This window comes from Theropithecus gelada, chromosome 5 (genome assembly GCF_003255815.1).
Source record: "Theropithecus gelada isolate Dixy chromosome 5, Tgel_1.0, whole genome shotgun sequence".
Classification (NCBI taxonomy): Eukaryota; Metazoa; Chordata; class Mammalia; order Primates; family Cercopithecidae; genus Theropithecus; species Theropithecus gelada.
Genome location: NC_037672.1, coordinates 46,602,866 through 46,629,251, shown reverse-complemented (window position 1 = coordinate 46,629,251; position 26,386 = coordinate 46,602,866). Strand labels below are relative to the sequence as shown.

The 26,386-nt window shown below is 37.2% G+C and overlaps 1 protein-coding gene across 2 annotated transcripts in view; it reads right to left on the bottom strand.

Annotated features, from left to right (window-relative positions):
- UNC5C (unc-5 netrin receptor C) overlaps nucleotides 1-26,386 on the bottom strand; it is a 382,002-nt gene that overhangs the window by 46,844 nt on the left and 308,772 nt on the right. The window contains exons 8-11 of one of the 2 annotated variants that reach the window (XM_025385361.1): nucleotides 7,394-7,450; nucleotides 5,185-5,376; nucleotides 4,168-4,512; nucleotides 1,293-1,380 (exon numbers count right to left, since the gene is read on the bottom strand). In XM_025385361.1, the coding sequence (XP_025241146.1) occupies nucleotides 1,293-1,380; nucleotides 4,168-4,512; nucleotides 5,185-5,376; nucleotides 7,394-7,450 (682 nt within the window). The remainder of the gene's footprint in view (nucleotides 1-1,292; nucleotides 1,381-4,167; nucleotides 4,513-5,184; nucleotides 5,377-7,393; nucleotides 7,451-26,386) is intronic. The other variant, XM_025385362.1, reaches the window with a different exon arrangement.

Genomic DNA, 26,386 nt, shown 5'->3' with positions numbered 1-26,386 from the left:
TTTGCTAATCTTCTTTTCTCCTGATGCAAAAGAAGGGAGCTTTGAGGGCCTGTGAATGTTGCTTTGCATTGGGAATGAAAAAAATGAATATTTGATGTGAGTAAATACAAGCCTTTTAGTGATTTTCTGTTGCTCAAATTTAAGGCATGAATAATGCTCAAGAATTGTATTATTTTCTTAGACAGGCTAGTATTTATGTAGGTGGAAGTACACCACCCGAGGAAAAAAATGTTCTGGGTCACACCAATTATAAATGCCAATATCTCCACCTGAGAGCATAATAAAAAAGCTTTACAGCTAGTGAAGAACAAGACTAAACATGGATGTTTTTCTGAGGATGAGAGCTGGGAAAAGAAAAGGTATAATGCATTATAATGATAACGTAGTTGTGCACTGTCACTCATGCTTTATACTCAGAGCTCAGGGCTGAGGAGCCGATGCTTTTCCCCTTGGGAGAAACAATGATAATTACATGATGAGGATCTCCATTTTAACAACATCTTTCATTTTAAGATCTCGGTGTACTTCAGAAGCATTAATCAGGCTTCTAAAGCACTATTTAACACATGCATTTTATATGGAAACTAATCAAGAAAGACCCAGAACGATTTGTGAAAGGCCAAAATGAAAATCGAATTTAGGACTTCTCAACGCCTCTTGTTATTTTTACTTAAAATAACTTCATCTTTATGATTATGAAACATTCTAAACAAAACCTTTTAATTCAATCTAGTTTTAATCAATCCTAGACCCATTCTGAACGGCTTAATGTGGAATTTATAAGTGCTAAATATAAGAAGGAAATTGGTAACACTTAAGCTAGAAGACAGTCACAAAAGGAAGAATCCATGGGTCAGAATTAAGGGCTAGGCTGAGTGGGAGTGGTAGGGATTGGGGTAGTTGTTCAATGCTTTGTGACCTTTGACTCTGTAATAGGAACAGGCTGGATTTCTGAGCCGGGTCCCATGATGTTGATGTCTCTCTGTCTACCCACATGTCTCTCCGGACAATCTAGGGATCACATTTCTGGACATTTTTCCAGGAAATATGGCAACATGTCCACTTGGGAAAAAGTTCTCTAGCCTTCTACCCATATTCAAGATCTGCAAAAGTGTCTGGAGCTTCGAAGACAAAGAGAAGTAAAACCTGACCTCTTGTAGGTCAAGGGAAAAATAATGTACGCCAGAAGCAAGGCACTTGAGACAAAAATATGTTGGGTTTATTGTCTATTGTACAATTCTCCTCCAAGTTAGACATTGGTAAAGTCAGTGCACCAGAAAACGCATATTTACCTCATAGTTTCTTTCCTGTGTACAGTCACATACATTTCGTAGACTCTCCCTTGGGGAATGGCCCCAGCGGGAATCAGCAAGCTGACTCCTGAATAGCAAAAGAGAAAAGCAGTCATATAAGACCTAGGAATCAAAGCTTTTGCAGCACGTAAAAGGGAATGAGGAGATTTTGTGACCGCACAGCCACAAGCCTGCTTCGTTTTCTCTAAAGACATGTAAATATTCCGAGTTGCTCTGTTTTCCTTCCTTGTTGGCCTCCTTACCACAGCTCCCTCTGAACTCTTATGGAATTACTTAAAGGAATGATGTAACTTTTTAAACGCTTGTTTTATTTAAGGAACAGACAGATGGTTCCACTGTTGTTTTCCTTGCAAGACAAGGGGAAAACCAACAATTGTTCAAAATTTCAAACAGCTGTAATGATGCATCATTTCCAATTTTTTGAAAATCCCCACAAGATTCAAAGTCAGGGAAATGCTAACTTCAACATTAAAAAAAAAAAAAAAGTATTTTTAAAATATCTGGTTAGCATCAATGTAATTCCATAATGGTATAAGAATTGGTGAAGACCTTTTATTATACATAACTCTAGAAAGTGAACAGTAACTCCTAGTTTAGTCACAGCAGGTCAAAGCATTTCTAGTTAGTTGCTAATCGGTGCCCTTTTGCAGAACTATCAGATTGGGCTGTGTTCTAAGCTAACTGTGTCTGCTGTAGCAGTGGCTTGCAAATTTGAGCTCACATCAGAACCACCTGGAGAGCTTGTTAAACCACAGATTACTGGTCCCTACCCCTGGAGTTTCTGATTCAGAGATATGGAGTGTAGGGTAGGAGATTTTTTATTTCAACCAGTTGCCAGGTGATGCCCATGGTGGTGGTCTGGGGCCCACACCATTGCTCATCATCACAAAGAGTGATTCAGTGTGGACAGCACTCCAAAGATGTTTGGCTCTATCATTTGATTCCCATAAGATCCAGCTTCCTTCGGCTCCATACAAATTTATGAAGCATCCTTGTGAGTACAGTGTTTGGCACTGTTGTGAATTTCAAGAAGGAAAAGATAGCCTTCCTGTCTTTGAGTAATTCATAATTTAATTAGCGAGGAAATGGAATATGCCAAATGAGTGTGGGGCAATATGAAAACTTGCCTGACCACACTGGAAAGTCTCAAGAAAAAAGAATGGAGAGTTAAGAGGTAGTAGTTATTCAAAGGCCTTTATGTAACTGGTTGAAGATGGTGAGCCACAGCCTTCTTGAGAAGGAGAGTAATATGAGAGCCCTGGTGTTGTAGGAAGTGGACTGTCAACGTACAGAATGATTTGTGGAGGACACAGCGGGAAGATCACACACGAGGCTACCAAGCCTCAGTGCTTTTATTTTTTTCATTGAAAACATAAAACATGACTTCATCCTTGTTATGGGGATGAAACAGCATTATGAATATAAAGTAATAGGTAACTATTGTTTGTCCATTAAATAAAATATCAGATGCTGATCACCATTGCCTAATACATAGGAAGCATTTAAAACATGCTAGCTCACTCCCTTCCACTTAAGAGGCCTTTATAATAATGTACATGTGAAAAAGTGGTAGGTAGAAATGGGAAGAAAAGGCAGAATCCAATACATATCAGAGGGAAAAGAACTATTTTGAGAACAACTGTAATGTTTAAACAATGGAAGAACATTAAAGTATGTTTTGATTCATTCAATAATGGACTGTTATAAAGATATTTAAAATCATGATTTTAAAGAACATGCAATAGCTTAAGGATTAATGAGAAAAGGGTGGAAAACATTATATAATACATGATTTCAGCTATGTAAACTGTGAAGAAAAAAATGGTATTTTACTAAATGTTTTGATTTTGTTAAAATATACTTTCAAAGGTTTAGGGTAAAAGTTGCCAAGGCATTGAAATGAAAGAGTGAATGACAGGAAGAATCAAATAAAATTTCATATTCAGGCCTGAAGACTCATTGGTCTGTATATTCCTTGACTATATATATATTATGTTTTTTCAATGTGACATTTTAGGTATTTACATTTTAGGTATTACTGTATTTACAAAATACTCACAGCCTTGTCCAAAAGAATTAAGGTAGATTTAGAGAGGAAGCCATTAACCCTTTTATCACCCATGGTTCCGAGCTCATTACTAATATTGATTAATGAATATCAATTTTTAATCCAAAAGTATCGTCATTAACTTTTGTTCACCATGAAAGACCTTTATGAGGCTTATTCTCTAGATGCAGAGAGACTACATAATAAACTGAAACCAAGTAATAGTACAAAAGCACACCTGATGAATCTGATGATTCTGGATACAAATATCAGAGGTAGGAGTGAGTACAGTGTACACTATCAATACTGTGAGGTGAAAGACTGTGTTATGAAGTTAGGTTAATAAATGAAGATTTGATGTCGATTATGATGCCTCTGATGATCAAAAAATTTGTGTTCTGTAGTATTGATTCATGTAGTAAATTGGAACTGAACCAAATGATATATTTTATAATTAGTTTGTCCTTTTAAAGTATAATCACAACATTAGGACTTGTGCCTTGATGTTGCCTTCTGAAGTTCTAGTAAAAAGGAGGTCAATGATGGTTCTAAATTACACCTCAGCAGAAAGTTGTGAGTATAAAATTTCTAGAGGAAGTGTTTTCGGAATTGGTTGGAGGAAGAGAAATGGTTTTGCTGATTCTGTCTAAAGAAATGTTCTGTTTACACTGAAAGTAGATTTGGGCTGGATAGGTCACATTTAACATTTCAGGCCATGAATGAAAACATCCCATGAACAAAAAATATTTTGGTATGGAAAAATATGTTTCAAGCTGCCTCTTTGCAATTTAAACCTCTAGGAATTACCTGAATTGGGAACAATAAGGTGACCCCCCAGCGAGTTGAAGCTGCCAAATGCGGTACAGGATGGATCAGTCTGCCTTGCTAGACTCTGGTTCTTCAGGTTGAGGGCTTCATTCTCCAACAACGACTGGGTCATCTGAGGGGACAGCTTGGATGTAAACTCAGAGAGGTCATCTTGGGGGGTGACAGCACCTGATGTGTTGTACACTTTGATTTTCAGGTTGGGCAGTGGATCCAGAATTGGAGAGTTGGTCATTGGGATTTTGTCTGAGACATCATGCAGGGCATAGACAGGTCCTCTGTACATGGCTGCAGCTGACGTGAGGTCTGGGGGTACCGCCAGCAGATCTGAGTCAGAAAGAGAAAATAATCCCATTGGCGTTCTCCATTCAGGCCAAACTACATTAGTCAGACTCCCCCTCACACTTTCTGAGCCAAAAGTAAAACAGCTCAGCTAATATTGGAGGTGGATAGACAGGCTCTACTGAAAACAGGGCAATCAGATAACTACCAGCTATTTTATTATTGGCTATAAGTGGTCAAGCTCATTCTATAATTTGCTTTGACATCTACTCATTATGCCCAAGGTATTTAGCTCTTTCAACAGATTGGATTGAACAATGAGCCCTGCTAGGTGTCGATTAGCTATGGTTTCCCTGGTCTATCCTGGATTTGGGTTCATTGGTAAATTATTGTATTTATAGCAATACAAGATATCTAGTCAAAGGAAGGAAAAAAGGAGACTCAAGAAATCAGTCAACCAGTCAGTATATTCTTTTCAAATAGAAGTTAAAAAGTGACAGAGCAATCTGTCAGAAAAGAAAAAAAAAGAGGATTTGTTTACCTTGTTAACTCTCATTTGTTATATAAATGACATCAATACAGTAATGAACAAAATTAACTCAAATTGCTGTCTTCATGGAGCTTACATTTTAGCTGAATGAGATGACCCTGAAGTCATTGATTTTGAAACTGCTTACATGCATAAGTAACAGGGTGTGAAGTGGAATGTCAACTGACCTTGTCTTGCTGCCTTGATGTTCACAGGTTGAAAGCCCCCATTGAGTGCTGAAGAGTCAATAATATCTGACTCAAAGTCACGATGATTCTTCCGATACACAAACAAGGCCACAACTACAGAGATCGCCAGGCAAACGATCACTGCTATCACAATCCCAACATAGAGAGCAACATCATCTGAATCAGGAGCAGCTAGAAGGAAGAGTGAAACACTGAACCAGCTGCTTATAGAAATTTCCCACAGTACACATATGTATTGCTATAATTTTTTCAGACATTTACTGCCTTTTTTTATAGGTTAATTTCAAATCTATTTCAAAAGCTATATAAAATGGCTGTGGCCTTGCAGTGGAAAATTATCTCTGATTTCTTTTCCTTTCTCACTCTGTATCTATCCACCCACTAATCTATCTTATAATTGGACAGCATAACAGACCATTTATTGCTAGGCATATAAAGAAACTGGAACTAAAACCATCCCAACCCACAGGAAAAAAAAAAAGTTTATTACACATTTCAGGTGGAAAAGTTTGGAAGGGTTTTTGAATTCTCTGATAGTTCTTTAAAAACATAAACACAAACACTGTTAGAAATATCTGGCATGTTTTAAATCTGTATATTTATTGAACCAGAATATTTTCCTAAGTATCACTCCAAGTCATCAAATTACTTTCCATAGCACTGTCCTCATTTCCCCCTAAATCAATGGAGAGGTGGGTGGGAATGGTATAACTAAGCAAAGCAAATATTAGGAGCAAACATATTAGATTTGAAAGGTGTGCATTCAGAAGGCCCAGATCTGGGGGACAGAGGTTAATGCCGATAACCTTTTCTAAGTCCAGGGTTTGATACAGATGCAGTATTATCTCTGAGAACCCTGAGCTTCTCACGGTCCCCTGTCAGAGATTTACATTTGAGCTACTCATTACTAGAATAAAATATAGCTCTCTTGTGCACTAAGGAAGATAAAGGCCTGGTTCAGTGATCAGAAAGGTCAGACTACCCCAAAAGGCAAATAAGCATTTGACCAACACAGTGTGTCAGTCAACTGAGGCCTTGTTTCTGGAACAGAATTCCTATAAATGCTGCATGTTGCCTTGGTGGCTTAGAACATGCTTTCATCCAACTGGAAAAGGTGATAGAAGCTGATAATTAAAACAAACAAATGAAATGAAACCTTTGTGGACCCTTTGACGTTTTTAAGTCTCTGGTTTTAGTTTTCTGTGATACACAAAAACATGTTCAGCAAAATTAATCAAAGCTGCTCCACTCACTGTAAAAGAGGTTGTTAAATTGGTACTTCAGGTGGTCGAGAACAACCTAGAATTTAATGGTCAGTGTTATATACATATACATTTTTCAGGGAGAGAGAACTTTCAAATTTGTAGGTCCCATGACCTCCTAAAATGGGAGGCCCTGTCCTAAGACTCACAGCCACATGGTTTCCATGGTGAAATAAGTCATCATTTCATTTGCCAGTGGCTCACAAGATAACCCACACTCTAATATCATGCAATCTTTCACATATTAGCAGTGTAAATGAATTCTCTATTGGAAATTGCTCTATCTCTTTTAGCATTTTGTGTTTAAATGTAATGTATCCAAAAGAGGTTTGCTTTCTCTTAAAAATATTTTTCTTCCCAAAATTTCCAGAATATTCACTTTCTTAACAATCAAGTCAACATTAGCAGATTTTCTTCAGAAAACCAAGTTTTCTTGGTTGGGTGAGTGCTGCTTTCAAAGTGCTTGCTTCACTTTTCTGTTGGGTTTTATTCGAGGCACTGCTGCAGGATTCTGAACTCTGGTCAGAATATTATATCTAAATCCTTAACGTTTTACTTTGCCAGGCCATTATTACTTATTCAACATTCATGATTTCTAGCTCAATAGATCTGTCTTTTTTCAACCCTTTCCTTTTTAGTATTTGAACCCTGCCCTTTACTTATATCAGCATATTTCATGATATGTTTTGTCAGCTACTGGGACTCAGGCTTTGAATGGTAGACTGATAGATTTTAAAGCTGGCAGAGTCTTGAAATGACCCTTTCTTCTCTTCAGCAGCGAAAATCTAATTTATTTTTCATGTTAGAATATATTTGGCTCCTATTTCCTGTGTGCACATCTGTAATCCAAAGAAAGGTAAACTTGAACTAGGGGCAATAACGTTAAATGATTATTCAGCAACATAAAATCCAAACATCAAACTTACAAGAAAATCCATATTCATTCTGGGTTCTCTGTTCAGTTGAAATGGGATAAATGAAACCTTGAAAAGAAAAAAAAAAATGAAACAAAAATGGGAACAAAATCAAATTAATGAGGGAAAGAAAATAGGAAGCATGAAAAATGGTTTAATTAAAAGGAAAAGAAACCTGTGGTCTTTTAAAATTCTGGTTCAGTACAGAATTATGATTTTGCATCTCCTGTCTGCTCTGGAGCCTCACTAAGAATTAATAAGCAGGCAGATTGAATTTTAGAGCAAAAACTGGTCTCGAGTCACTAACTTTGGAGTGCTTAAAGTCTTTCTTTTATTGAGCATAAACTCTAATGGATCTAATTTATTTCAGACATCAGGGGTCATTAGCATAAGGAAAATCTTTTTTCCTTATCCCTGCCATATGCTTTAATTCCCAGGACATATTCAGTAAGGCTCTAAACAGTTTTTTTTCTTTTTTATTTAATCATAACAGCTTGCGCTTGGTCTAAGAGAACTAAAGAAGACCTGTCATCATTGGTCAAAGGTTAAGTACCCATTTACTGAGCTAAGCTGAGACCACCTCTCCCCCGCTCCATCTCAAACCTACTTTTTGGATTTTCTGTTGTTTCTTGCTCCCTTCATTTAATAGGAATCCAATAGGTTTTGCCCAGGGACTGAACAGTTTGTCAATGCAATGGAAACTGGATGCTTTTTATTTGAAATCATTAGAAAATCAATAGGGCCTAGAGGTTATAAGGTTATTTATTTTAGGGCTTCAGAGAAATGGTGTATATCGGTAAAAATAAAAACTTCATCTCATAGAAAATGCAGAAATAGCACTAGCATTTTATGTCTCTTCCTTTTTAGTGTATTCTGAAGATGGAAACTAACAATAATAATGCAATATGGATAATGAGAATAATGTGAAGTAGAATAAGATAGGGAAAAGTCACTTAAAATATGTGCAACACAAACTTTTTGAAATGAAAAACCTCTGGAAAGTTTTAAAGTATATCTTATAACTGGTAACCACAGTTCTCCAAGATTTACTATTCTGCTGCATATGAATTGATCAAATTATATAGAACCATCTGGATTAACCAAATGAAGATGACTAAGAAGCATGTGAATTAAACCTTCCTAGTAATACTCAAGGGTGAAAAACAGAGAAAAACTGCAAGATTCACAATTAATTGGTTCAAAATGAAAGGTCTATAAAGCTGTAATACTAAAAGCAGCTCTAAATCGTGCCTCACGTAGCACTTCCATAGTTTGCCGAACACTCAGTTCTTACAAGCTATTTACCTATTTGGGGAAACTAATTCTGGAGAAATATGCAGTGCTACCTTAATGAAAGAGAGCTTTGCCGTAGCACAGACAGGTTTGCTCTGAATTAATTTTTAATGCTTTATTTTAGAGCAATGATTGCAACCTCCTACTCAGTTTTATAAATATTATATTCCTTATTCCAGTTGTCTGAGTCCATGAATTAGGTTTGATTTTCATTTTTAAACACCACTGTCTGGTAATAAAATGTTTCCATTTGTATTCTGGGAACTCAATAAAAGGACATCTGGGACATATACAGGCTCTATTTTCAAAACCCAAAGACTTAACACAAAACAAGTTCACTGCTAGTAGAGGAGAAACAGATCACAATGCCATCCTCCTGAAAGTGACGATGTTAAATAGAGGAATGTCAAAAGACTTATTCTTGCAGGTCAGAGGGCAAGGAAATGAGTATAAAAGGCATATTTACAAATCCTATGATGCTCATCCTGAAACTTTTGGTAAGAATCAGCCTGGCGGGCCGGGCATGGTGGCTCACGTCTGTAATCCCAGCACTTTAAGAGGCTGAGGCAGGTGGATCGCCTGAGCTCGTGAGTATGAGACACTCTGGGCAACATGGTGAAAGCCTGTCTCTACCAAAAATACAAAAAATTAGCCAGGAGTGGTGGCGCGTGCCTGTGATCCCGGCTACTCGGGAGGCTGAGGAAGGAGAGTCACTTGAGACTGGGAGGCAGAGATTGCAGTGAGCAGAGATTGTGCCACTGCACTCCAGCCTGGGTGATAGAGCGAGACTCTGTCTCAAAAAATAAAAAGCAAAGAATCAGCGTGGTCCTGCTTGAATAAGCAGAAAAGTCGCACCTGGCAAAAGGAAAGCCTATCTCCAGCTAGATATCATGTGGTCTGAAATTTCTCCCTGCAAAGCAGTTCTGAGTTTTTTATCCCTGCTTCCCACCAGAATGCCTGTTCTTGACAGGCCGACCAAGAATAGAGAATATAACTTTGTAATTTCAATTTGAATGTCAACTTTCACAAATTATGTAGATTTGAACTACTCAATGAATGTTTTGTGCCTTATGGTATTTATCTGAAACTTCAATCTCATTCCAGGTACAGAATTGGAATTCATTCATTCATTCATTCATCATCCATTTAGCAAATACTCTTCAACCTTATTATATTCTGGGTTCTGTTGTAGACATGGAGATACTTTCCTATTTTTACTGAAGTTTAACAGAAAATAAGCAAGTAAACAAAATAATAAGATCATTTCAAATAGTAAAAAAGTTCTTTTAAAAATAAACCAAAAGAATGTAATGTGTTTGGAGATGTCAGGATGGCCAACTTAGGGAATTGAGGAAGATTTTTTTTTTTTTTTAATTGAGATAAAATTTGACCTGAAGCTTGAAAAAAAGATAGAATCTGCCAAGTGAAGATCAGGAGGCAAGTGCTTGATGAGAAACGACAATAAATACGAAAGTCCTGACAGACAGACAGAATGGTTAGAGGGTGGGGAGCAAGCGAGAAAAGAAAGGGAGGAGGTGGGGTCAGAGGACAGGCAGCACCAGGTCACGTCCTGATGGGCCAGGATGAGGAGTCTCCCTCTGTCGCCCAGGCTGGAGTGCAATGGCGTGATCTTGGCTCACTGCAACCTCTGTCTTCTGGGTTCAAGCGATTCTCCTGTCTCAGCCTCCAGAGTGGCTGGGATTACAGGCATGAACCGCCACGTCTGGCTAATTTTGGTATTTTTACTAGAGATGGGGTTTCACCATGATGGTTAGACTTGTCTAGAAATCCTGGGCTCAAGCTATCTGCCCATCTCAGCCTCCCAAAATGCTGGGATTACAGGCGCGAGTCACTGCACCTGCCCTCCACAATGAGTTTTGATTTTATTCTAAGTGAAATCCAAATCCTGTGATCAAATGCCATTTTGAAAAAAAGTCACTTTGGTTTCTATATTTATGGATTTTCACATGGAGCAAAGTGATAGGGTTTCATTTTTAAATATTTAAAATATTTTACAAAGTCTCACTTACTTTAGTTATTCCTCATAGGCAATTAGGACCAATCTGGCCAAACTCTTATTTTCCTACATGGGAAAATTTAAAACAGACCAACATTAAGTGTACTCACCAAAGGTTCGACACTCCAATTTACTGTTATGGAAACACTGATAAAGAGTTTTGGAAGGTATCCCTGTAAAACTTTTTCCATCATTTTCAAAACACTTCTGCAACTACAGAAATAAAACATCACTTAGCAGGCTGGGAATCAGAGAAGAAGGGGATTACTGTTCCATCCTCTAAATGAGGGGAACACAGAATCACTTTCTGGAGTTTGTTTTTATGCTTCTCCATCTGATCCGTCTCTCACGGAACAACAGGGAACATTTTCTTCAGCTAATGAGGTGACCCTGCTGAGAGTAGTCCTAGCAATAATGAAAATAACATCTCCGGCAGAACACAGTGCAAAATAATTGTTTTTAGGTTGCTACCGACAGCCCTGGTTCAAAAGTTAGGGATTTCAGTTAACTTTCCTGCTACTTCAAAGTAAGGTGGACTAAAAAAAGCACCAGGCCATGGGCCAGTACACTGCTTTTCAGTCTCACGAACATCAGCTTGAATCCTCGCTCTGCCACTTAGCTGGGAGAGCGTGGCCAAACTACTTCACTTTTCTAAGCATCAGTTTTCTAATCTGTGTAAGGGGATATGAATACTTCTAGAGCTGTGGAAAGGATAAATGAGATTTGTAAGGTGCTGGTACATTGCCAGTAATCAAAAAATGACCAACAATGACATTGATATAATTATGATGTGCATTACTAAGGTACACTAAGATGCTGGGTCCTTAAGGTATTTTATTTGTAGAGTCAACATAGCCTATTATCTAATGAGTGATCTTAGGAAAGTCGTTTGAATTTCAGTTTCCCCAGTTATTACATAGACAAGGAGGCCCATTTTTCGGAGAAGCCATATGCAACGCTCTCTTCTAAGGACTCTTTCACTCTCTTCGGGTAAAAAGGCTTATGCCTGGCCTTTGTGGCTTCTGGCAAAAGATGTGGTGGTATGTTTCCAAAGCACATTTCAAGGCCAGAGTGCAAATTGATGGTAAAAAGGTATCTCAACCAAGAGTGATGCCATTTCTCAAGATGGTGTTTGGAAATGGGGTAGGGGTGGTGTTTTTTTTTTTTTTTTTTTTTTGGTTGTCATAAGGATTAGGGGGTTGTTTTTTGGCATTTGGTGAGTGAAGGCCAAGGATAGTGAATGTCCTGCAATGAAAGATACAATCTTGCCATGAAAGGATGGCCCAGAACAAAATCCACCTCCCTTGATAACAACTTTCAAAATCACCTCTCTTCGACTGAGAAGGCAAGGACAGGCATGGCGTTCAGGGAAAGGCACGAGGCTTGTTACCCCTGGAGACAGTGTGGCCTCAGCAACTGCTTTTTCAAGAGCAGTGCTTTTTTAAGGGTAACTGCTTATAACCTATATCCACTTTTTTTTTTTAATGTATTTATTTATTTTGAGACAGGATCTTGCTCTGTTATGCAGACTGGAGTGCAGTGGCGTGATCATAGTTCACTGCAGCCTCCACCTCTTGGAATCAAGCAATCCTCCCATCTCAGCCTCCCAAGTAGCTGGGAAGACAGACCTGCACCAACAAACCCTGGCTATTTAAAAAAACTTTTTGTAGAGATGGGGCCTCGCTATGTCGCCCAGGCTGGTTTCGAACTCTTGGGCTCAAGTGATCCTCCCACTTTGGCTTCCCAAAGTGCTGGGATTGCAGGTGTGAGCCATCACACCCAGCTGCAATTTGTATTTTTAAAGAACACTTATTTTTTAAAGAATAGATTTTCCTGACCTGCAGGAATAGGGACTAAAGGAGATTCAATTTGGAGAAAACCTTTAAGTGAAGAAAAAATATTTGAAAACTGGAGCAAGAGCAGGCTATGTCTTAAACAGTTCATGCGATGCTCCTTTTACTTGAAGACCATCTCGTAATTGCTCAAAACATCATCTCAAGAGATTATCTCATTCAATCTTTTTCATATGAGGAGACAGAGTCTCAAAGGTGAGAAAGGATGTTTGCAAAGTTACCCAAAGTGTTGAAATTCTATCAACTAAAATTTGGGTCAATAAAACTGACGATGTATAATTTTGCATTGTCCAGCTCTGGGTGGCACCATTCATATTTGTGTTTACTGTAGATTTGGATTAATCATAGAACCATTTTCTGGCTGCTGGTAGTAAAATGACTTAGGGAACGAATGACTTTTTTCTAATTTGCACAAGGTCATCATTTAGACTACAGGTGAGGTTGCCCAAACTTTTTAGTGGTGTCCAACCGTTGTAAAAGATCAGAGCCCATGTCCAAGTATTGTAAAAAAGAAAGAGGGCAAGAGTAAAAGATCAGAGCCCATGTCCAAGCATTGTAAAAAAGAAAGAGAGCAAGAGAGCTTTCCTTGGTGTTTACGCTGAAGGAAGTAATATCAAATTATCCCTAAGTACACAGCCAAGACCCAGTAACTGAGCAACAATATGCCTAAATGTAGCCTATTTGGTGGGTTTATATTTGAGAGTCTCAAGAACAATGCCAGAAACCAAATGTAAATCTTCATTTCCTCAATGAACAGCAACTACTTTTATTTTTCTAGCCTTTAAAATTTTTTTATTTCCATGCAATATGGATAGATAGCAAAAAATGATCATGGTTTTATTACTACATTTTTGAAAAATGATCATTCAAACTTTTTATGCCATAATACATACTCTCATAGAAATAATTATCAAGCAAATATTCTGATGTGAGAAATGTCATAACTTCTGAACATCATTAGCCAAGTTTAAATCCTCAAAACCAAGTCTATATTCTCACAAACTTGCAAACCCCCAGGATGTTGGAACAAAAATAGATCGTTGATTGGAACTGCCTAATTTAACCCTTTGAACATAGAGTGGTAAAGGGATTTGTCTAACATTATAAAGCTGGTGAAACAGCAGAGCCAGGGTTGGATCCCAGCCCTCAGGCTACACCTCCATTGTCCTTCTTAAGTACTATGTGAGCAATAATTAGTAGATTCAAATGAGAAGAGATAAGGAAATGACAGAAGAGGGCTTGGTAGGCCCCTGGCTTAATTTATCATTCAGTGATTGCGTGAGATAACCCTGCTGATTTGGATTATAAAATAGCTCTCCATTTGAAACATTATCATTTATAGTCATGACATTTATAAAGCTAAAGACAGCATAGAGAGGTTGTCTCCCTTAAATGAAAAAATCTTCCAAACAATGTTTTCTGTTTCAAGTGTGGGGCAAGCAAAGAGGTGTACCAAACCTTGGCATTTCCACTCTAAGGTAACTGGAGAGCCTTGCTAGAATGATGTAGCTGTTAATACATGCTAATCCATTGCATTTGGCATAAAACCCTGTAAGTAAATATTTAAAGGAGAAACATCGTTTCCCTCAAAAATGATGCCATGTAGAAAAAGGGAATAAACATCAATAATTGGAAGAGCTCTACATGTGAGAAGAAAATCCCATTTTTTGTTGTTGTTGTTGTTGTTTATTACACTTTGAGTTCTGGGATACATGTGTAGGATGTGCAAGTTTGTTACATAGGTATACACGTGCCATGGTGGTTTGCTGCACCCATGAACCCGTCATCTACATTAGATATTTCTCCTAATGCTGTCCCTCCCCTAGCCCCAGACCTTCCGACAGACCCCAGTGTTTGATGTTCCCCTCCCTGTGTCCATGTGTTCTCATTGTTCAACTTCCACCTATGAGTGAGAACATGCGGTGTTTGGTTTTCTGTTTCTGAGTTAGTTTGCTGAGAATGATGGTTTCCGGCTTCATCCATGTATCTGAAAAAAACATGAACTCATCCTTTTTATGGCTGCATAGTATTTCATGGTGTATATGTGCCACATTTTCCTTATGCAGTCTATCACTGATGGGCATTTGGATTGGTTCCAAGTCTTTGTTATTGTTAACAGTGCTGCAATAAACATACGTGTGCACGTGTTCTATCATATCTATCATAGAATGATTTACACTCCTTTGTGTATACACCCAGTAATGGGATTGCTGGGTCAAATGGTATTTCTGGTTCTAGATCCTTGAGGAATCACCACACTGTCTTCCATAATGGTTGAACTAATTTACACTCCCACCAGCAGTGTCAAAGCATTCCCATTTCTCTACATCCTCCCCAGAATCTGTTGTTTCCTGACTTTTGTTTTTGTTTTTGTTTTTCTTTTGAGATGGAATTTCACTCTCATTGCCCAGGCTGGAGTGCAGTGGCATGATCTCAGCTCACTGCAACCTCTGCCTCCTGGGTTCACGCGATTCTCCTGCCTCAGTCTCCTGAGCAGCTGGGATTACAGGCATCTGCCACCATGCCAAACTAATTTTTTGTATTTTATGTAGAGATAGGGTTTCACCACGTTGCCAGGCTGGTCTAGAACTCCTGACCTCACGTGATCCACCTGCTTTGGCCTCCCAAAGTGCTGGGATTACAGATGTGAGCCCCTGCACCCAGCCTGTTTACTGACTTTTTAATGATCACCATTCTAAGTGGTGTGAGATGGTATCTCATTATAGTTTTGATTTGCATTTCTTTAATGACCAGTGCTGATGAGCTTTTTTATGTTTGTTGGCTGCGTGAATGTCTTCTTTTGAGAAATGTCTGTTCTTATCCTTTGCCCACTTTTGATGGGGTTGTTTTTTTCTTATAAATTTGTTTTCAAGTTCCTTGTAGATTATGGATATTAGCCCTTTGTCAGATGGATAGATTGCAAAAATGTTCTCCCATTCTGTAGGTTGCCTGTTCACTCTGATGGTAGTTTATTTTGCTGTGCAGAAGCTCTTTAGTTTATTTAGATCCCATTTGTAAATTTTGGCTTTTGTTGCCATTGCTTTTGATGTTTTAGTCATGAAGTCTTTGCTCATGCCTATGTCCTGAATGGTATTACCTAGGTTATCTTCTAGGGTTTCTATGGTTTTAGGTCTTATATTTAAGTCTTTAATCCATCTTGAGTTAATTTTTGTATAAGGTGTAAGGAAGGGGTACAGTTTCCATTTTCTGCATATGGCTAGCCAGTTTTACCAACACCATTTTTTAAATAGGGCATCCTTACCCCATTTTAAAGCAATAAAAGCTGACAACCACTTGCTTCTGGCATCCAAGATCCTGCATGAGAACAGTCTTAAGAATGAGACAGATCTGCCTTCGTACATTAGCTCCAGCACTCATCTGTGGGTGTTGGGAGGGCTTTTTCAATTCTATGCCTCAGTTTCTTCCTTTGCAAAAGAGAACTATTACTAGGGATTAATGAAAGTTTTGTTTGTAAGGCTTTTTTCTACCTTTTGAGTATTAATTAAATTGAGCGCAATTCAATTTTGTCTTAACTTGGTCATGTCTGACACAGTAGACTGGAGTCAGAAGCAACTAATGCCAGGGCCTGAAATCAGTGTATTAGGTGGACAGCAAATAGAATTAAAATGAAATCTGAAATATCTTTAAACTACAATATAAGATATGGCACTTTTTATGCCCTCCAAAGTCTACTTGTAGGTGTCTGGGCATTAAAACCCTGTCTTTACATTAGTATCAGATACTTGGCCAAAAGGGAGATAGGTGGAGTTTTAGGAGGTGTCCTGCTTGCCTTTGAGGTTTACTCATTACATTTCAGTAGGAGCTGCTTCTATGACCTTAATACATGTAAATAGATTTTAGGATACTGTGGGGGATTAAGCACAATAGAAGATGGATTCATATCTTATGGGGGTAGCTAGGATGCAAATTATGCATTTGACATAATGTCATTTATAAAAGCATTAAGCATATTCTATAAAAGTAGCTATTTTTAAGTCACAAAGGTCTTGGTCAGTTTTAGTAATATTTATCTACTCTAAGTCCACTAGGCTACTTGATAAGATTGTTCCTCATTTTCTACTCCTATGTTAGAAGAATCCCCTCTCCTTGACCTGGCTGCTTGGTCTTCTTTTTCGCCAGTGACTTTTTACGCTAAGCCAAAACATGGGCAATTTTTTCACCCCAATTACATTTTTTTTCTGATGCAAATATTCCTATTAAAACCTCAAGGGCCATTCAAAATAAACATGTCCAGATTTTCTTTTATCCTTTAAGGTCAGCTCTTATCTAGCAAACCCATCAGGGCTGCACTAATGATGTCAAAGGTCAGGTCTGTCAAAGACACCCAGGGTCATTTATTATAATTTACCACTCTTCTGAGGGTTTATTTATTGATAGGGCTTAAGGAACTCCAAATAAATGAATACATAAATCCTAGAACATGACAACAACAATTAAAAAGAACATTTGCTTATCACTGACGTCAGTTATCTAAATTGCCATGGTAATTTACTGCTCCAGCCTGCTGAGGACAACAGCCACACCTCACTAAGCGGGTCCATAGCCCTGTTCCTTACAGTGACAAACTACACCCTTCTGAAAATGAATAGTAGATAATTAATATCCCAGGATGTAAATGTGTTATCTCATGATTCACAGTAGGTGAAGCATAAATGCCTGAAATTTAGGCTAAGTTCATTAAAATCAAACTCATAGATCAGCTACTCAAGTGTTTTTATGTAAGTGTTATATAAACTATATTATATGTTTTATATGAGTGTCATATAAACTATATTATGTCAACTGTATTATAAAACATTATATATGTTTCATATGAGTGTTATATTATATAATGGACTCTATCCCCATCAATGCCTCTTTAAAAAGAATAATAAATTATAAATCCAAAAGCAATGATACCAGAATCCCTCCATGGTAGTAAAGACATGTGATAGAAAAAGTAAAATGATGAAGAGTCCTGATGTAAGGCAGCTGACTTCTAGAATACATGAACCTATCTGCTAGATTTTTAGCAAGAAGAAAATTGAGCTTGCAGCCCTGAACCTGCACCCCCGTGATCTCGAAGGAGCCCATGCTTTGCTGTAGTTGCTGGCATGGTGGCACCTTTCTTGATCCCCTCAGAGTTCCCTTTCCACCTAGAATCTAAAGACCTTGCATTTGTTTTCTAACCTGTGTGGTGCTCCATAGGTGTTCATTAGGCTTCTGTGGGCTAAAGTTTCTAACCACATCCCTGCTTTCAAAACCAGGAAAATGTTTTACCAGAAAGGAAAAAAGCAAAAGCAAAACACACTTATTATACCGGACACTGTGTAGCATTGTACAGGGCAGGCAGGCCACGTACAGAATATTTATTTGCCAGCTGGGACGCTACACATATCAAGAACTACACAAACACAGCTATGACATCAACTTCTTCCAACTATAGATAAAAGCTCTTACTGTCTACCACTCACAATTATGCTTTCCTATCAAACTGCTGTGTTGACAAGAATTTCACTGGGAAATGACTAGCACCTTCTCAAATGCCTACCACAGGCGGTTATAAACATATCATTCTAAAGTCAAGAAATGAGTAGTTGTAAGGTAAATTACTTCCCCACATTAAATCCACCTGGGCTTCTGGGGGCCCTGGTATGCAGTGTGTCCACACCACAATTTAGCCATGGAGAGCTCTGCCACTTCCTCTGTACTTCTGAGAATTAATAGAAGAGCTGTGTGACGTGTAAATTTTTTAATGAGTTGAAAGTGCTAACTTTGCAGAATGCCTAACATTTTAATTTCCCAAAGTCAGGAAGTTCACTGATGCAGACACAATTCTAGGCAGTTCTTGTTAGTAAATTGCAATTTTAAATTTGTCTACTGTGGCATGAACCGTCTTCAGCAAGGAGTAATTCTAAGTTCAGATTTGAACTGTTACGAATCCCTGTGAGAAACTCCAAACTTACAATGGGAATAAAACTAAAATCAATAGGAATAGTTGCAGTAACTTAATAATCCAATCTAGTGTATTGATAAATATATATATATATATAAATCTGCATTTCTGGACCAGGCCATATATAGTATTTGAATTGCTATTTTCAAAAGGAAGAAGTTAGCAGTGATTAAACTATTCATTTTATATGCCATCCATGACAAATAAATCTTACTAAAAATTCATTATAAAGATTATAAAAGTTAGGCCCGCTGTGGTGGCTTAGGCCTGTAATCTCAGCACTTTGGGAGGCCGAGGTGGGCAGATCACTTGAGGTCAGGAGTTCGAGACCAGCCTGGCCAACATGGTGAAACCCCATCTCTACTAAAAATACAAAAATTAGCTGGGCAGGGTGGTAGATGCTTGTAATCCCAGCTACTCGGGAAGCTGAGGCAGGAGAATTGCTTAAACCCGGGAGGTAGAGGTTGCAGTGAGCCAGAATCGCACCAATGTACTCTAGCCTGGGCAACAGAGTGAGACTCTGTCACATTAAAAAAAATCAAAAAACAAAAAACAAAACAAAAACAAAAACAAAAGATTATAAAAGTTAAAAGTTATCAGGTCTTAGTAATACAATTGTATTTCAACTTAAAAGGTAAATATGCTTATTGTCTTAGCATTTTTTGAGTTTTCTTAAGTGCTTTCTGCTTCTTCTGTATCTTTCTGTGTGTCCTGTTCTTTGTGTCTCTCTCTCATCATAACCATTTAATGTAAAGCCTATTTCAAAAATATATTGTGAAATGTGGAGGGTGGCTGTTTTCACATCAGTTTAGGGATGATATAAAGAAACCTAAATATTTTAATGTGTACACAGTACAATTGGTCTTCCAATACTGATTCTGTAGTATTATTAAGTAAAAACTGGTATTTGTTATTAATGCTAAGTTTTTTAGATCAGACATATGTTTTCAATTATTTTCAATAGTGACAAACACTTATCAGCTTAAGGAGATTTTGGGCTGAGACGATGGGGTTTTCTAAATATTCAATCATGTCATCTGTAAACAGGGACAATTTGACTTCTTTTCCTGATTGAATACTCTTTATTTCTTTCTCCTGCCTGATTGCCCTGGCCAGAACTTCCAACACTATGTTGAATAGGAGTGGTGAGAGAGGGCATCCCTGTCTTGTGCCAGTTTTCAAAGGGAATGCTTCCAGTTTTTGCGCATTCAGTATGATATTGGCTGTGGGTTTGTCATAAATAGCTCTTATGATTTTGAGATACATCCCATCAATACCTAATTTATTGAGAGTTTTTAGGATGAAGGGCTGAATTTTGTCAAAGGCCTTTTCTGCATCTATTGAGATAATCATGTGGTTTTTGTCTTTGGTTCTGTTTATATGCTGGATTACGTTTATTGGTTTGCATATGTTAAACCAGCCTTCCATCCCAGGGATGAAGCCCACTTGATCATGGTGGATAAGCTTTTTGATGTGCTGCTGAATTCGATTTGTCAGTATTTTATTGAGGATTTTTCCATCAATGTTCATCAGGGATATTAGTCTAAAATTCTCTTTTTTTGTTGTGTCTCTGCCAGGCTTTGGTATCAGGATGATGCTGACCTCATAAAATGAGTTAGGGAGTATTCTCTCTTTTCCTATTGATTGAAATAGTTTCAGAAGGAATGGTACCAGCTCCTCCTTGTACTCTGGTAGAATTCAGCTGTGAATCCATCTGGTCCTGGAGTTTTTTTGGTTGGTAGGCTATTAATTATTGTCTCAATTTCCGAGCCTGACTTATTGGTCTATTCAGGGATTCAGCTTCTTCCTGGTTTAGTCTTGGGAAGGTGTATGTGTCCAGGAATTTATCAATTTCTTCTAGATTTTCTAGTTTATTTGTGTAGAGGTGTTTATAGTATTCTCTGATGGTAGTTTGTATTTCTGTGGGATTGGTGATAAGCAATTTCAGCCAAGTCTCAGGACACAAAATCAATGTGCAAAAATCACAAGCATTCTTATACACCAATAACAGACAAACAGTGAGCCAAATCATGAGTGAACTCCCATTCACAATTGCTTCAAAAAGAATAAAAGACTTAGGAATCCAACTTACAAGGGATGTGAAGGACCTCTTCAAGGAGAACTACAAACCACTGCTCCACGAAATAAAAGAGGACACAAACAAATGGAAGCACATTCCATGCTCACGGATAGGAAGAATCAAGATCATGAAAATGGCCATACTGTCCAAGGTAATTTACAGATTCAATGACATCCCCATCAAGCTTCCAATGACTTTCTTCACAGAATTGGAAAAGACGACTTTAAAGTTCATATGGATCCAAAAAAGAGCCTGCATTGCCAAGACAATCCTAAGTCAAAAGAACAATGCTGGAGGCATCACGCTACCTGACTTCAAACTATACTACAAGGCTATAGTAACCAAAACAGAATGGTACTGGTAACAAAACAGAGATATAGACCAATGAAACAGAAGAGTGCCCTTAGAAATAATACCACACATCTACAAACAACTGATCTTTGACAAACCTGACAAAAACAAGAACTGGGGAAAGGATTCCCTATTTAATAAATGGTGCTGGGAAAACTGGCTAGCCATATGTAGAAAGCTGAAACTGGATCCCTTCCTTATACCTTATACAAAAATTAATTCAAGATGGATTAAAGACTTAAATGTTAGACGGAAACCATAAAAACCCTAGAAGAAAACCTAGGCAATACCATTCAGGACATAGGCATGGGCAAGGACTTCATAAACACCAAAAGCAATGGCAACAAAAGCCAAAATTGACAAATGGGATCTAATTAAACTAAGGAGCTTCTGCACAGCAAAAGAAACTACCATCAGTGTGAACAGGCAACCTGCAGAATGGGAGAACATTTTTGCAATCTACTCATCTGACAAAGGGCTAATGTCCAGAATCTACAAATAACTCAAACAAATTTACAAGATAAAAACAAACAACCCCATCAAAAAGTGGGTGAAGGATATGAACAGACATTTCTCAAAAGAAGACATTTATGCAGCCAACAGACACATGAAAAAATGCTCATCATCACTGGTCATCAGAGAAATGCAAATCAAAACCACAATGAGACACCATCTCACACCAGTTAGAATGGTGATCATTAAAAAGTCAGGAAGCAACAGGTGCTGGAGAGGATGTGGAGAAATAAGAACACTTTTACACTGTTGGTGGGACTGTAAAGTAGTCCAACCATTGTGAAAGACAGTGTGGTGATTCCTCAAGGATCTAGAACTAGAAATACCATTTGACTCAGCCATCTCATTACTGGGTATATCCCCAAAGGATTATAAATCATGCTGCTCTAAAGACACATGCACAAGTATGTTTATTGAGGCACTATTCACAATAGCAAGGACTTGGAACCAATCCAAATGTCCATCAATGATAGACTGGATTAAGAAAATGTGGCACATACACACCATGGAATACTATGCAGCCATAAAAAAGGATGAGTTCATGTCCTTTATAGGGACATGGATGAAGCTGGAAACCATCATTCTCAGCAAACTATCGCAAGGAAAAAAACCTAAACACTGCATGTTCTCACTCATAGGTGGGAACTGAACAATGAGAACACTTGGACACAGGGTGGCGAACATCACACACCAGAGCCTATCATGGGGTGGGGGTAGGGAGAGGGATAGCATTAGGAGATATACCTAAAGTAAATGACGAGTTAATGGGTGCAGCACACCAACATGGCACATGTATACATATGTAACAAACCTGTATGTTGTGCACATGTACCCTAGAACTTAAAATATAATTAAAAAAAAAAGGGTGTTGAGCACAGTTCACTATTCAGATGCTGGATACATTGAAAGCCCAGACTTCATCACTACACATACATGCATGTGAGAACTCTGCACCTGTACCCATTACAGATCTAAAAATAAGAACTAAATGAAAAAAAAAGCAAAGATAATAGGATCTTTGATAAATACCCTTCACCTCCTATGAATATATGTCAATGTATGGCATATAGGTTAAAAATTAGGCGATAAACCTGTTAAGTTCAGTAAATTAACGTAATACAATAGCTATATCCTCGAGATGTGACAGCCTGGAACAGGGGTTGGCAAGCTCTGGCCCTCAGGCTAAATTGGTCCTGCTACTCATTTCTGTAAATAAAGTTTTACTGAAACACACACACACACACACGCACAAAATAGTGACAAACACGCCACATCACTTACCTTTCTTATTCAATGCAATCCATGTCATTTAGTATACCAAAGAACTCCACTTTTTAAAATGTTGTTTGGAAAAAAATTAACTATGTGCTTATAAATCCAAAATGTCCAAGTTATTTGTGGGACCTTAAGTGATTCTGATAGCTTCTAATTACTCTTTAGTAACGCATTCTGGTGAAATAACATCAATTTTGTAAGGGCCTTAATTTGAAGGTACCAAAATGTGTCCAGTGTGGGAACTACTTTTTCAGACCAGTGAGATTGTATCCAGTGTAATATATATATGTGTTATACAGCACTTACAATATGAACTACTGTGTATGAGTGGTATAAAAATTTAATAGAGCTTCTGAAATTGTTTACAGACCATGATCATATTTCACAAATGAGATTACACAGTATCACATAATGAATCCAACTTATCACACAGACTAAGAATTTAAATTATGATTGCAAGGCCAGATATATATATATATAAAATAGACAAATGGGAAATATTGCAAAACTATAATTCAGTTCCAAATCCCCACATCTTCAAAATACTTGGTTTACTGGCTATAAGTAATTCTTGCACCCTAGGGTTTTGTACAACTAGGGTTTTATACAAGTATTTTATGCAAATACTTTTTTGGTAATCTAATTTGAATCAATGTGACCAAAGTCAGTGACATTGCTACTTCTTAAATCCAGGGAGCCATGCTTCCAAGACAATGCTGTGGCCTATCCTCAACTGTTCTTTTTAAAAAATGTCATTTATTATTATAGACATAATGGAATACTAAGCATAAATAATGTATAGAATAGAAAGCATATAGAAAAAGAAAAAAATACTTGTAATCTCATTAGCCCAGAAAATTCATAAATTTCATTCATCTTTTACTAAGCATACCTTTACACACTTATCACTAAATGCATATATAAATCCATATTCTGCTTTTCCATGTTAAACCTTATGAATATTTTAGTGGCTATATGATGTTCCATTTAATGGAAGTACTATGTATTACTTAACCATCATCCTAATATTAGACTTTTGGGTTTTGCATTTTTTACAATAATAACAAAGAATATAGACATATGTGGCATACAGCTGTTTCTCAGTATCCAAGAAGGATTGATTCCAGAACCACCCCCCGCCACCAACACCAAAATCTGAGATTGCTCAAGTCCCTTATATAAAACGGCATAGTATTTGCATGTAACCTATGCACATCCTCACGTATACTTTAAACCATCTCTAGATTGGTTATAATACCTAATACAATTTAAATGTTAAATAAGTTGTTATACTGTATTTTAAAATTTGTTTTATTTTTAATTGTTGTATTATTTTTTATTGTTTTTAAAAATATTTTTGACCTGTTCTTAGTTGAATCCACAGATGTGTAACTCACTGATACAGAGGGCTGACTGTATATATTTTTAGATATTCATACTAATTACTTAAAACTTATTCATTCAAGTAGAATTATTGGGTCAAAGGGTATGATAACTTTAAAACTCTTGACTTATACTGTAAAATTGCTTCCCCATAAAAATTTTTATTCCCATTAGCAAGGTACAAAAGTTTCCACTTGACTACATATTTGCTTGACATTTAGCATTGTTATATCTTTAAAGTATTCATTAATTTTATAAGTAACCTTCAAAGTCTTTTTATGAAAAATTTCACTTGGTGTTGAATTTGAGGAAAGAAATAGATTTCTAACATGTCTTATCTGAACACTATCAAACTGGTAAACAATTTAGAAAACTGATGATTAATTTTTCAGTTGAACTTAAATATTCTAAAAACTATAAAGCCCATGATAAAAAAAACTCTATATCCAAACTATGAGTCAAAAATGATCTCTAATATATATTACTTAGGCATAATGGGAAATGGAATTGAATAAAGAATAGCCCAATCAGATAGTAAAAGCCATTAATTGGACATGTTAAAATAAATACTGAACAGACCGGGCGCAGTGGCTCACGCCTGTAATCCCAGCTTTGGGAGGCCAAGATGGGCGGATCACTAGATCAGGAGATCTAGACCATCCTGGCCAACATGGTAAAACCCTGTCTCTACCAAAAATAAAAAATTAGCTGGGTGTGGTGGCATGTGCCTGTAATCCCAGCTACTCAGGAGGCTGAAGCAGGAGAATCGCTTGAACCAGGGAGTCGGAGGTTGCAGTGAGCCAAAATCACGCCACTGCACTCCAGCCTGGCAACAGAGCAAGACTCCGTCTCTAAATATATACATACATACATACATACATACATACTGAACAATACTGTAAGTTCCATTTCTTAACTTTCAATCTTTTCCTATAATTATGATTTAAGTATGTGACTCATAAACAGAATAAAACTGAGTTTTTTCCGATAATTTTGGATTTCCTTTTACAGGTGGGTTTAATTCATTTACATTATGATCCCTGATATATGTAGCTTTATTTCCACCATCTCACTTATTGTATTCATTTACTAGTTTTCCTTTTGCCAATTTCCTACCCTTAAAATTTTTATTTTGAATTTATGCATTCAATTTTTATGTGTGTACTCAAGTCTTAACATTTTAACTTCAACAGTGGCATCAGTGAAGTCTAATGTAAATACTGTTACTATTCTTTTCTTGAGCAATATATGGAAAATGGAAATTTTTAACTTAGTTTACACCTTCCCATATTCCATGTTAATGTTGTCTACCATTTCGCTCTATCTTATTTTCAACTGCTCCTCAATTGGTCTCATCTTATTTTAAGGAACCAATTGTTATTTTTCATTTTCAGTAGTTTACTCAGTAAGGTTTATGAGTAATAAATCCTCTCCATCTTGATTACCTGAAAATCTTTCAGATTTTGCTCTTTTATGCAGTAAATGTTGGATTTTCTCATTCTATCCTCCATGAGTTTTATTCTCCCTTTTACATATTCACTTATGTATTCACAAAACTTCCCTGTATTGTGGGAAGTTTCATAAGATCTACATTCCAGTTTACAAATTTTCTCTTCAGCTTTATCTGAAGCTGTATCTGATCTGATTTTTCATCTTCCAATGAGTTTTAAATTTCAATCATTATGCCTTCCTCGCTAGACATTCCATTTGTTTTTTCTCCAAATCTGTCTTTTTAACAAACTGTTATTTCATTTGTGCTTATATTCCTTTTAAAAATATGGTTTGTCTTTTTACATTTACTCTACAGTTTTTTTCAGATTGCTCTGTGAGTTCATGTTAGTAAAATGCTAACTCATTTATTATTGCTGACTCTTCCTTACAGTAGACAATTTTCTTGACTGATTGGAAACTTTGTATTGTAAGCTTATTGACAGCTGTGGCCTATGTTTGTCATAGACTAATGAACTTATATTATGGAAGGAAACCTAGAGAGTAGCTTGCTGTTTGCTCTGCTGGTGTCCTAGAAGCTTAATTATACATATTTTGTGTTTTGCTTCTAGCAATGTATCTTAGATTCCATACCAGAGCTGGGGTGAAGTTATGGTTTTACTATAGATTTTATTTAAATGAAGTCTTCACTTCCTTTTTCCTACCATGTTTTTCTATGTCTTCCCTTGGCTGGTGGGCAAAAATGTTCTAGTTGTTTCTTATGGTATAGGTCAGGCATTTGTGAGTTTCAGCTTTCTTTAGGGTTCTTACTTCCAAGTCTAGGTCTTACAAAGCC